Source organism: Fundulus heteroclitus, chromosome 21 (genome assembly GCF_011125445.2).
Source record: "Fundulus heteroclitus isolate FHET01 chromosome 21, MU-UCD_Fhet_4.1, whole genome shotgun sequence".
NCBI lineage: Eukaryota > Metazoa > Chordata > Actinopteri > Cyprinodontiformes > Fundulidae > Fundulus > Fundulus heteroclitus.
Window position 1 is genome coordinate 26,360,496 of NC_046381.1, and position 12,918 is coordinate 26,373,413.

Here is a 12,918-nt window from a genome sequence, read left to right on the forward strand (position 1 = left end):
CAGGAACAGCTCACTTGCCTGGCTGACATCAGCATCAACAACTCAATAGGGGAGCAGAACTCCTGTGATGACATTATTGATGATTTTGCATCAAGGAAGGCAAGAAGGGTCAATCTGTAGTTTTAGTTTGTGTTTTCTGTTCTCAGTGCAACATAATGTATTGAGGACATACATCAACTCCCTCCCAAGATTAGCAGGATCCCCCCCAATCAAATGAGAATGAGAACAGCACCATCTCAGTGATGATCATGTGGTTCTTGAGGGTCAGGTACAACAGCTGTGGGCCAACTTGCTCTAGAAATACCACCTTGTGTCCAGTCCCAAGGGGTTCCACGCCATACGGAGATATGGAACCATCAGTGTGCTTAGACTGACAGCTGTTATCAGTAGTATAACTGTGGTGATGATTGCAGTTACATGCAGTGTTGTCACATTAACCACATAATCCATTTCATTCCCTTTCTGCAACTGTATCTGCATGTCTAACTTATTTCTATGGAAAATCTGACACCAGTTTGCACATTTTCTTCATCCAGTGTCTGAAATGGGTTTTCTTTCATTCTGCCCAGGGTTTCCATCCCACCACCCATTGATCTGTTGACCGACTTGGGAAGCAGGACTCTTTTCAGCACTGTCAGCAGTCTCTCCAGCAATTTACTGCAGCGTGGACTGTGCAAACAGACGGGATCCCTCAGTGTTTGAATTTCATCTGTGAAAATGGTTTATTTAAATATTATTCTGATACTGTCATTATAATACAAACGGTTGCAATGTTTCATTACAGAAGCCTCACACAATACCAAAGGAAAAGAAGAACCAGAGTTCCTATAGAAGTTTTGACAGCTTAACAGACAGACAGGACCGCATCAAAAATGAGATACATTATTAGAAGAAACAAACACATTTGAAGTGGATGAAAAGCGTGGCACCTTAAAACAGAACAGAAGGATCTCTGAGTGATGTGTCTGAGAGAACATCCCTGGAAGAAGGACCCACCGCTCAAGATGTCAGAATGAGCTCCTCTCCTTCCTGGCGGATAGAGACTGAGAAGCTTGTAAGCCACCATTACTCATTCCAATAACAATCCAATTTAAGTCATCGCTTTCCTTCTTTGTTATTGAGTATTTAGTGGGGGTGCCCAATCAAGCGAGCCCCCTAGATTATGATGAAATCATGATGGAGATGTTTTCGATATATCTATATCTATATATATCTATATATATTTATATATATATATATATTTATATATATATATATATATATATATGTATATATAATTATATATATATCTATATATTTATATATATCTATATATATCTATATCTATATATATATATCTATATCTATAGATATATATATATATATCTATATATATATATATATTTATTAATGTGTGTGTGTGTGTGTGAGAATATAGCTTCTTCTTTTGCATCAAAAAACATTTTATGCAAGTTCATTTTCAAGAGATGGGAAATCCACTTTGGACTTCTTAACATGTGAATATGAATACATGATACTATTTTTACAAATACAGAACATCACTGGCCTCTTCCTCTTCAACTGGCTCTGAAAAACCCACAGAAATAAAACGTTAACATGCTTTTTATCTCATGTACAAGTTATACAGATCTGCAACTTTTTTACACAATGGTTGGACAAACCGCCCACTCAGATTGTGCACACTCTCTAAAAGCATTCAAACAAACGTTCAGTGGAATCAGCATCACAATCCCATTCTCATTTCTGGAAAATAAGAGGCCTTTTATTTCTTTTTTTCTTGCAAAATAAATTTTCTGAACTATATTATATAACAGGTCTCATTTAAAAACAATCAGGTCTCAGTCACGGCAGAGTGACGATTATGAGACAGTGATGGTAGATTAACTATACAAACACACCCTGCAGCGGTTTGGAATTGGAGGGATTAGGCCGGGCTGACCCTCCGCCCGCCCACGCATCTTGCTGGAAGCTGCTGATCAGAGGACGTCTCGGGTCTCCGGAAGCACGCTGTGCTCCATCAGCCTGCGGACCTCACTGCTGAATCAACAAGTTTCCCTAAATCATTCTTTGGCAATGCAATAAACTATACAGGGGAGGGGATTCTGCTTCATTTGCAGAGTGAAATATGAGTTTAGAGTGGGGGTTTGCATTTTGAGAACACACAGCAGAGGGATTATTGCACATTGAGTTGTTTTGTTGCCTATAAATTGTACTGCACCACAAATGTCGGGCTGCATATTCATGCTACCCAGGACAGGCCACCTCACAGTTTGGCCATTGGGTTGGCAAAAAAAAAAAAGTGCTATTGATCAGGATGTACTTATCTAAAACTAGCTCTCATGGCGGGATAACAGCAGTGCTAAGGCAGTATGATACTCATGGAGGGTAACTTTCACTTCTGATATCACTCTTGGCAGATATCGGCTGCTCTGTCATTCATGGCTGTTTCAGTCTGAATTGTAATCTGAGCTGCTGATGGATGGGGTTCATAAGTTAACAATAAAAAATGTGTTTTAGTTTGGGTGTGTTCAGGATCGCGTTAAAGATCCTGAAATTACTGCACTACGAAGGCCAGCCACTGTTCTTCCTGTGTTTGTATCAGATTGTCAAGGCGTTTCGCTCATTATTCCTCTGTGCATGCAGGAATTCCAGGGACACAGGAACTTTATGTGAAACTGGAAAAAAACAGAGGATGAGATCAAAGAGAAGGAATTTCAGCAATGCCAACACACTTCTCTTGAAGATAGTTGTGTAACTCTAACTGATTTTAATTCATCATATTTCCACCCAAATATCTCTGGAACAGGTACAAACGCAGAAAATCTAAAATACTCAACACACCCTTGTTAAAGTGCCGGGTTTGCGGTGTAGAGAAACATTTTTTTCAAAACCTCTCCTGCCTTAAATGTAACACAAATCTGTTCATCCCTCCCTCCATCCTTTACCCTTATGGTGTGTTAACATACTAAATGCGTTTTGAGCGTCAGTGGCAATATGACCTCTTCAGAAGAAAATGAGAGCTTTGGACTCACTGTGACGCTGATTTCTTGATGTTTAGCTAGAACACACCTGATGGGATTGGATAACTGACCGATGTTAGAAACATCTGAACCAAGGTGAGAAAATGCAACCCCAGAGCATGATGCTGCCACTGCCAGGTTGTACTTTTGCAATGGCAGAGTTTTTAATTTGTTTTTTGATGTGCAGTGTTGTTTTTGCAACAACAGACTTTTAGGCATTTTCTCCCAGCTTTGGTGTCACCAAAAGCTCCATGCGCCTAAAGGATTTTGGAAGATTCTAGCCAAGCCTGGATCATTTCTTTGAATGACACACCTCTCATCTTGCAACAATGCTCCTGGGTGCAGACTTACGGAAAACACAGGAAATGGTTCTACATGGAGAACGCAACCAGTACTTCCCAGTAAACCTTGCAGTTCCTTCAGTTTTGCTGTCGGCCCCCTGGCAGCCTCCCTCACCAGTTTCAGTCTTGTTTCCATCCCACATTTTTTCCAGTTATTAATGTCTGTGTTAACTGTGGCGTAGTGTACATATAAATGCATTATGACCTTTCCCTGTCCAATACCGTTAAACCATTTGTCACTTTTAGATGTTTCACAATTGACTGTATATAATATGGCCCATTAAATGTAGAAAAAGTTTTGAAACGACTGACCTTGATTTGATTATTTGATATTAGAAAAAGTTGGCATTCAAACAGGGGTGTGAAGAGACTCTAGATCCTCTGTGTTTCTGTGTTGACAATTGTGATCTAGAGTTAATTAAATTATTCGTCAGCGATGAGGTGCACAGCTGCTGAAACATTTCAGATGGTAATTGCTGGTCATAATCAATCATCCAGTTGTCACACATCAGGATTTACAATAACTCATAAGTAGTGGCTTTCTGTTTTTTTTATTCCTACTAAGGGTGCATTACAAATTAAAATGACAAGGGGACATTATTTTCACACCAAAGCTAGCACAGAAAATTAAGTAGCAGGTCAAAAATATTGAAACATTAAACTCCAAGTGTTGGCCAATGTAGGTCAAATATTTTCCTCTTCTTTAAACCTTCAGACCAAGCATGCACATCTGATAATGAATCACTAACAAGATGTAAAATTATGCACATCTGAAATTTGGATGGCTAATATGGCTGAAAGAGAAATGAAAAGAATGAACCTTTCAACTTAAAGGTTAACATCAATCGTCTAATTCAACACATACTTGTATTAGATTTATCTCATCTGGTGAAGGCTAGAGGGCCTATCCACAATGATTCATGGCCAATATCAGCAGCAGCTATGTATACAGCACAGACATTAGTTCTATGTGTTTCAAATAAAACAGACATATATCTAGGATCATATATACTACACAAATAGAGATTCTTAATTTTTCTTGTTTACTTTTGAGTAATGAACACAGAAACGTCAACAGCAAAACTTTAAGAAAGTCATTCTTCCATGAGAGTTATCCAACAGGGTAGAGTCCTGGCGTCACGCGGCATCTCTGACGGCGTCGACTAGGCGTCTGTAGAAAAGGTGATCCTTCTGCTGCGGTTGTGACGGGTGTTTATAGTGGCTAGTAACAATGTGCTAAGTGCAAGAGCAGAAGTGGCGAGGAAATGAGGCGCAAACTGTGCTGTCCGCGTGGTGGAGTTCGGGGTTGCAGTGAGTGAGTTGCGAAGGGAGTAAAACAGGCAATTTTTTTTTCCCCCTCTGTTTGCTTTCAAAGCAAACATCTGGGCCAACATCTGGGAGCAAATCATGACTGTTCTTTAAATTATAACAAGGCATCCCTCACCAAGCCACACGCCAGAAGCAGGACAGCAAGTCCGTAGCTGGACGATATTCTTGAACCTGGGAAGAGACAAACAGAGGATACAGCCTTTGTTGTTTTAAGTGAATTTGAATCCTTACATCTGAATATGAATTAACATGCTAGAATGATTATTGTTAAAAGTGTTACTGAAACGACATGACAGCAGAATCTATGTGTTGATTTCATGTTTGCACACCAGCTAGTGCTGTCCTTGAAGCCTTGCTAGATGGACGTTAGAAAAGCGGAGGTTTAAAACTCCCTCCAGCTGTTGCTTCAGGTACTGTGGAACCTTTTGTCGTGACTTGTGCAACATGACAGCCAACCTGACACATGTGTTTCTAGTGAGTGCCTTTAGTATTTGTTCATTTATTTAGTTATTTGTAGCATTGTTGATTAATACCCATCATAATAAATGTCCCACCTTCCATTAGTAATGTGCTACCTAAATAATGAAGCATTATTTATAATTAACAAATAAGCACATAGATAAGCGTCATGGAGAAAAAAAGAGTATAAAACTTTATTTTGTTTGTCTGAAAACCTGTAAAAGCATAGGGCTTTAATCCACAATTATTTGTTTTAAAAAGCTAACCTGAATTCACTGGAAGGTTTGCTTGAAAATCATTCCAGCTTCAAAACTCGTAAAATATTCAATGAATTCGCCTCAAACCACCAAACAGCCAAGATGCACATCACATTTAATTTTGCTGAATAAATCTTTGATGAAAATTGCCCTTTTTGATGGTTGGAAACTAAAGGAAAAAAGAGAAACTAATTGAAAATGACAAGAACTTTGACTGAAACGGTCGGTATTTATGTTAACGACGTGAGTCCTTTCAGCTGCTCCATTATTCAGGGGCACCACATCAAATCATCACAACTCTCACACAGACTTGGCAGTTTTTACACTGGATCTCTTTCTGATGGAACCAGGATTCACACCCAAATTTCTCATATAGTCAATCACTCAATCAATCAAAATGTATTCATATAACATTTTTCAACAATCCATATGGTGTTCAAAGTGCTTTACAAACAAAAAGATGCTGAGACAAAATATAAAAATATATAGGAAAATAACAGGATAAAAACAGATAAAAGACTATGTATATATATATATATATATATATATATATATATATATATATATATATATATATATATATATATATATATAGAGAGAGAGAGAGAGAGAGAGAGAGAGAGAGAGAGAGAGAGAAAACCCACAAAATAAACAAAAGTAAACATTATCCATAGCTGAACAGCTGGGACTGAAAGGTCTGTCTGAACAGATGTGTTTTTAGTTGTGATTTAAAGACTCCTAGCTCAGTAATGGATCGTAGCTCTGGTGTTAAAGCATTCCACAGTTTAGGAGCAAAAACAGCAAAATAACGATCACCCCATCTTTTGCAACTAGTCCTGGGAAAATGCAGGGTTATAAGTTCGGATGAGCGCAGAGCCCTGACATTGCGGCAAACAGTTAAAAGTTAAAACAAATATGTTCAAGCAAGGTGATTTATGACTTTAAAAGCAAACAGCAGGACTTTAAATTCTATCCTAAAGCAAACTGGAAGGCAGGGGAGAGAGTTGAGAATGGGGCTGATATGGGCATGTTTGGGAGCGTTTAAGAGAAACCAAGCTGCTGCATTTTGGACCAGCTGAAGTTTATGGAGAATGGTTTGGCTGATTCCTAAATACAGAGCATTACAGTCGTCCAGCCTCAAACTCATGAATTCTTGCATTGCCTTTTCCAGATCAGCCCAGAATAGAAATGGTTTCACTTTTAATAGGAGTCCTAGCTGAAAAAAGCCTGCTCAGACCACTGCGTTAACATGTTTATAAAACTTCAGAGTGCTGTCCAAATCACACCGTAAAAGGTGGGGAAATGGGACCAAGGCTGGGACCCTTACAAGATAGTTAAGAATTGAAGAGAATGTACTCAGTTTTTCTTTCATTTACATGGAGAACATTTTTTAGAAAACCACTGCTCGATGTCAGACAGTTTTACAATATACAAAGAGTATTACTGTTGTTTGTTTCATTGGTAAGTTGAGTTGTACGTCATCACCATAAAAATGAAAAGAGACCTTGTTTTTGGAGATAAATCCTAGTGGCAACAGATAGAGGGAAAACAGAATTGGTCCAATAATTGAGCCTTGTGGCACACCATAGGACAAAGGGTCTATTTTTAGAGGTGAAGTCATCAATCATAACAGAAAACATTTGTTGCTTAGATACGAGGCAAACCGCTGGAGCAGTGGACCACGCAGGTCGATACAATGTTCCAGATGAGAAATAAGCTACATGGTCTGCAGTGTCAAAGGCAGCTGTGAGGTCTAACATCACATGCACAACTGAATTATTTACATTTAATGCTGTGAGGATATCATTATGAACCTTCAGCAATGCAGACTGTCATGATTTGGGTTTTGTTATGGTTTATGTTTATTTGATTTAATTAGTTCACTCTCCCGCCTTAAGTTCAGTTTCTGCTTTGAGTTATTTCTTGTTTGGTTTCTATTATAGCTTGTGTTCTGTTTAGTCTTAGGTTTAGGTTCTGTAGTAGTTGTGGTTTATGGAATAGTTTGGGTTTTTATTGTGGTATGATTTTGTACGTTGTTTTATGTTATCAGTTCTTCTGGCCTGCTCCCATCACTTCTGTCACCAGCCTTTATTCAGTTCACCTGCCAGCATTCTTTCACCTCTTTGTCACTAACCTGTCACTCCCCTTCTCCAGTCACTATCCAATCAGCTTCAGTTTACTTCCAGTCACTTCCCTTCCCCTGATTAGCTCCACCCATTCCGGTAATTAGTTTCACTCCATTCACCTGCTCACTCCCCTACTTATACCTGCCTCTGCCCCCTGCATTCTGCCAAATCAATTTGAGCCTTTTGGTGAGTCTTATCCAGTGGTCTTTTTTGATGGTCCTGTGAATATTGACCCAATCTGCCTTTTTGACTTCTGAGCCAGCCTGATCCCTGAACCTGTTTTTCCTGCCCTGTCTGACTGCTTACTTGTTTTGCCGACCTGATTCTGCCTTTGGATTATCTGAGCTTATCTGTTCCCTGTCTGTATTCCTGCCTGTTTTGGACTGTCAATCTGACCACTGAGTTCTGCCTGCCCCTGGATTGTCAAGATTGCCTCCATTAAACCAGCTTTTTCACTCACCCTGCTTGTCTGGTTTAATACTGGGTCCATCTGTCTCTGATTCTTGAAAAAGACAGACACTGCGCTGGGACAGTGCCTGAAGTATGACTGAAGCTTTTCAGCAATTTCATACAGCGAGAGATAATATTTTACCTGTGACAAGATACAATTTTTTCTATGACCTCAAAGATGAAAAGGCAGATGTGAAATTGGGCAAAGATTAGAACAAATGGATTAATCAAGATTGTTTTTTTTTTTCAGGAATTGCTTAAACACAGCATGCTTAAAGGCATAAGATTTAAAACAGATGAGGCTGGGTCCAGTGGTGTCAATTGCTTCTTTAATTATTTCAGTAGGGACAATGTCCAATGGGCAGTTGGTGGAATTTAGAGACTCGACTGCCCTGCACAGTTCTTTGAGAGAAATAAGGTCAACCTCTCAAAACATGTTACACAGATGAATCAGGCAAAATCTCAGTGGTTTTGGGAATATCTTGTCTAACAATGTTAGACAAGATAAAAGTTCAAAAGTGCTGTTTGAAGGTATTGCAGGTGTATATAGAAACATCACTGAAAACAACAATTCCAGGATTTATGACAGAATTTAAGGTATTAAATAGAACTCTAGTTTGATGGTAGAGATGATAGTAGATAGATATTGGGACTTCTCTTCCTTTACAGATTTTTGGTACGAAGCCAGACAATCTCATAGTATGTTCAGTGACACATGTAATCTGTCTTTTTTTACATCTACGCTCAGTTTGTCTGCACTGTCGGCTCAAAGCATAGGTGGAGTTATTGAGCCATGGTTCAGGTGCACATTTGGCAGTTCTGTGCCTGACATATGCTAAGATCTGAGTACATGTAGAGTGAAAAGAAGACAGAAAACTATCTGAGTCCATGACAGATACCAAACAAGGTTTGGAAGAAATTTTAGAAGCTGAAAAAGCTGCAGCAAAGTCATCAGTTGTTGTGGATGTGATGATACAGGTACCAGGACTTTGAACTGGATGGGAAAATGATCAGAGATGGGAATGTCCGATACATTATCAACTGCCACAGTGAGCCCAGGAGAGATGACTAGATCCAGCATGTGTCCAAGCTGATGGATAGGGCAGGTAACTGACAACATCAACATCTGATTGGAGGGGCAGCCAACGTGGATGTTAAAGTCACCACAAGCCAAAAGATTATCAAATTTTGGCATATACTCAGCCACAAACTCACTCTGGGGTACTTTGGAAGAGATACTCTGGAGGGAGGAGCTCTGAGAAACCACTGTTGTCACCCTGGAATTGCCACGTCTCCGTCAGAAATAAAAATTCCAGGTTATTAGTTAAAATCACTTAATTTAAATAAAAATCTTATTATAAAACAATCTGGTGTTTAAAAGCTCCATCTGACATGCACTCCTGTCTTCCTGGAGTGGAGCATGAGGAAACGAGCACAGGTTGGCCTGAACTTGATGTCGTCTGGATGGTCATGCCTGGCTGCGACACGGAAGCCAGAAGCCGGCTTCAGGGCAGACGGGTCGAAGCCAACGGTGCACGCACTGAAGCGATCGTCTCGGTCCAAAGAAATCCGCCTCCGTCAGGATGCCAAAGATAGGCAAATCCTCTGCTTAACGCGGAAACCAACTCTTTTCCCACATATTCTATGGCCTTTCCTGCCGGTTATTAGGTAGACTGAAAGAAGGAAAAAAAAGTGGGTGGAGGGGTTGATTGACCTTTGAAGCAATCGATTGAAGGAGGAACGAACACCTAGAAACATAAAAAATGAGCCGGCAATACAAGGTAAAACAAATTACACAAAGAGGAGAAGGATGAGGGAGAGGTGGACCAAACAAATGCGCCATCTTCCAGCCAGAAGCAGACTTAGTCTGCTAGACTGCAGAAAAAATCAAATCCATCCGTCCATCAATCCTGTGTCTACACCTATATAACCATGCATGCTCACAGGGGGACGTATGCTGTTCTTGCTGAGCGTTCATTCCCGACACAAGGGAAACATTCTGCTGGGCAATAAATACACTGACACAACACCAGTCCCTATCTCCAGGCTATGAGGCAAGCTACCCTAGACAGGTTTCCAATGAGACTGCACCCTCCTGAGTGATAGGAACTGTATGCTTCCTGCACGAGGTGTGGGTCATGTGTCTTATGAGGTGATTCTTCCCACAGTTCATATGAAGGAGCTCCTGGAACAATTTAAAAACAGATAGATACAAACAAAACAAACCTGAAGAGCCCAGTGGCTGTTTGTGATATACATAGGCTTGGAGAGGTGCGGTAGAAGTCGGCGATTGTTCCGTAATTTGACATGAACTATGGAGAGCGGGTCTGCTGACGGTGACGTTTGGAGTAGTCACAGAGAATGAGGAACCGTTCTCATTAATTAATATAGCAACGTAGTTGCTCCGTCGGATGCAACATGCAAGTATGTGAACGGAACGGATCATGTGGAATCTGGGGAAAAGCCAGTAATGTTGGTCCTGTAGGGCTTAAAAACATTTGGTATTTTGTTTGTCAACTTCCATTCATCCATCCATTTTCTGACCCGTTTAATTCCTCATGGGGTCGCTGGTGCCTATCTCCAGCAGTCACTGTGCAGGAGGCAGGATACACCCTGAACAGGTCGTCAGTCTGTTGCAGGGCAACACAGAGACAAACAGGACAAACAACCATTAACGCACACATTCACACCTAAGGACAATTTAGAGAAGCCAATTCATGTTTTTGGACTGTGGGAGGAAGCCAGAGTACCCGGAGAGAACCCACACATGCACAGGGAGAACATGCAAACTCCATGCAGAAAGACCCAGGGTTGGATTTGAACCCAGAACCTTCTTGCTGCAAGGAAACAGCACAACCCACTGCGCCACTGTGCAGCCCACTTTCTTAAGTTATTTTAGTTTATTTATTTTTTCTACCACTTATTGTATTGTGTCCACACTACCTCAACTACCATTAAAACTACCTCACTGACCGCCCTCAGTACGTGCGGCTGCACGGCTGTCAGTCAGAGGTGGCACTCTGCAGCACCGGGGGCCCCCAGGGCACCGTTCTATCGCCGTTTCTCTTCACCCTCTACACCTCGGACTTCACCTACAACACGGACAGCTGCTACCTTCAGAAGTTCTCTGACGACTCGGCCATTGTGGGCTGTGTATCTGAGGGGAACGAGCTGGAGTACCGGTCGGTCATCATGGACTTTGTGGACTGGTGTGAGAAGAACCATCTGTGTTTAAACACCAGTAAGACCAAGGAGATGGTGATCGACTTCAGGAGAAGACCCCCACCTCACTCCCCCGTGAACATCCAGGGGCAGGACATAGAAACTTAGGAGAGTTTCAAATACCTGGGTGTTCACGTTAATAATAAGCTGGACTGGACACATAACACCGACGCCCTGTATAAGAAGGGCCAGAGCCGCCTCCACCTCCTGAGGAGGCTGAGGTCCTTTGGAGTGAGCCGACCTCTGCTAAAAACTTTCTATGACTCTGTGGTGGCCTCAGCCCTTCTCTACGCTGTCGTCTGCTGGGCTCCAGGCAGCACAGAGCGGGACAGAAAGAGACTGAATAAACTGGTGAGAAGGTCCACTTCTGTCCTGGGCTGCACTCTGGACTCTGTGGAGGAAGTGGCTGAGAGGAGGGTGTTGTCCAAGCTTACATCCATCATGGACAACACCTTCCACCCCCTGCACCAGACTGTAGACGAGCTGAGCAGCTCCTTTAGTGACAGACTTAGACATCCTGTCTGTAAAAAGAAGCGCTACCGCAGGTCAATCATCCCTGCTGCTACCAGATTATACAATGCTGCACTATAACTGCAATAACGTGTGCAATAAGTAATGTGCAATTACTATTTAATAACTAACATATAATTACTATTTAATACCCTGTGCAATAACCTGTGCAATAATCCTGTTAAATAAGAGACTTCGGCTGTTATAGTTATCTCAATACCTCACTGTTGTTCTTTTGATGGTACCACTTTAATGCACAACGTCAAATCCATATGTATATAAGTCACCTAAATCTACATAAGTCATCTTAAATCTCTGCTTTATTTCTTTTTTATTCTCGATCCACTGTATATATGTGGACACACTATATACAGCTTATGCACCCTTTCCTCTTTTTGGCACCTTCTTTTGATTACTGAGCCGATGTGACACGTGAATTTTTTCACTGTGAGATCAATAAAGTCTATCTTATCTTATCTTATATTATCTTATCTTATCTTATCTTTCTTATCTCACAAAGTAGTAGTCTATAGATGCCCTGACGGTTACTCCTGCATGACCTGTAAATACTGCGTGCATACAATTTAAGTTAAACTGCAAGACAGCAAGTACCCCAAAGGCACACAGGATATACCCTGAAGTACCTAGTAGCTCGTAGCTACTCTGTAGGTAATCTGACGTTATCCAGCAGGTACCCTTTAAGAGTACTGGCTTGTATTGCACGCATCTTTCAAATATATGGAGTCGTATGCAAAAAAATTAAGATATCCATCCATCCATTTTCGAACACGCCTATCCCTTGTGGGGTAACGAGGGGTTCTGGTGACTATCTACAGCTGTCAATGAACAGGTCACCAGTCCATCGCAGAAAATAAAGGTATTTTATCTGTAAAATGTAAGAAGTATTTTCCTAGAAACAAATAATTGAAGGCCGTCTGTTCTGGCTCATTCTAAACGATTTACTTAAAAATCCTTCACATAATAGACAAGAAGAACTCTCCTTGCATAACACCAAGGGCACTCGTGTATTCTCTGAGCTGAAATTAACAGAGAGTGACTGAACATTTAATACTTAATGTGTGTAATGACTGCAGCAGCACAGAGGTCCAAGGGTCAGGCATCCCGGGCCCGTTCCACTTGACTTGATTAAAATGGCTGTTAACATGTTAGAAAATGAATCAGCTGACTATAAAGAGATGCAAAA

At 40.9% G+C, this 12,918-nt stretch overlaps 1 protein-coding gene across 1 annotated transcript in view; it reads right to left on the reverse strand.

Moving 5' to 3' along the window:
- Positions 1-3,229: 3,229 nt before the first annotated feature.
- The window catches only part of vstm2a (V-set and transmembrane domain containing 2A), a 114,043-nt gene continuing 104,354 nt past the window's right edge, over positions 3,230-12,918 (reverse strand). Inside the window, exon 5 of the mRNA XM_012851582.3 lies at positions 3,230-4,861. Coding sequence (XP_012707036.2) covers positions 4,785-4,861 — 77 coding nt within the window. The 3' untranslated portion in view covers positions 3,230-4,784. The remainder of the gene's footprint in view (positions 4,862-12,918) is intronic.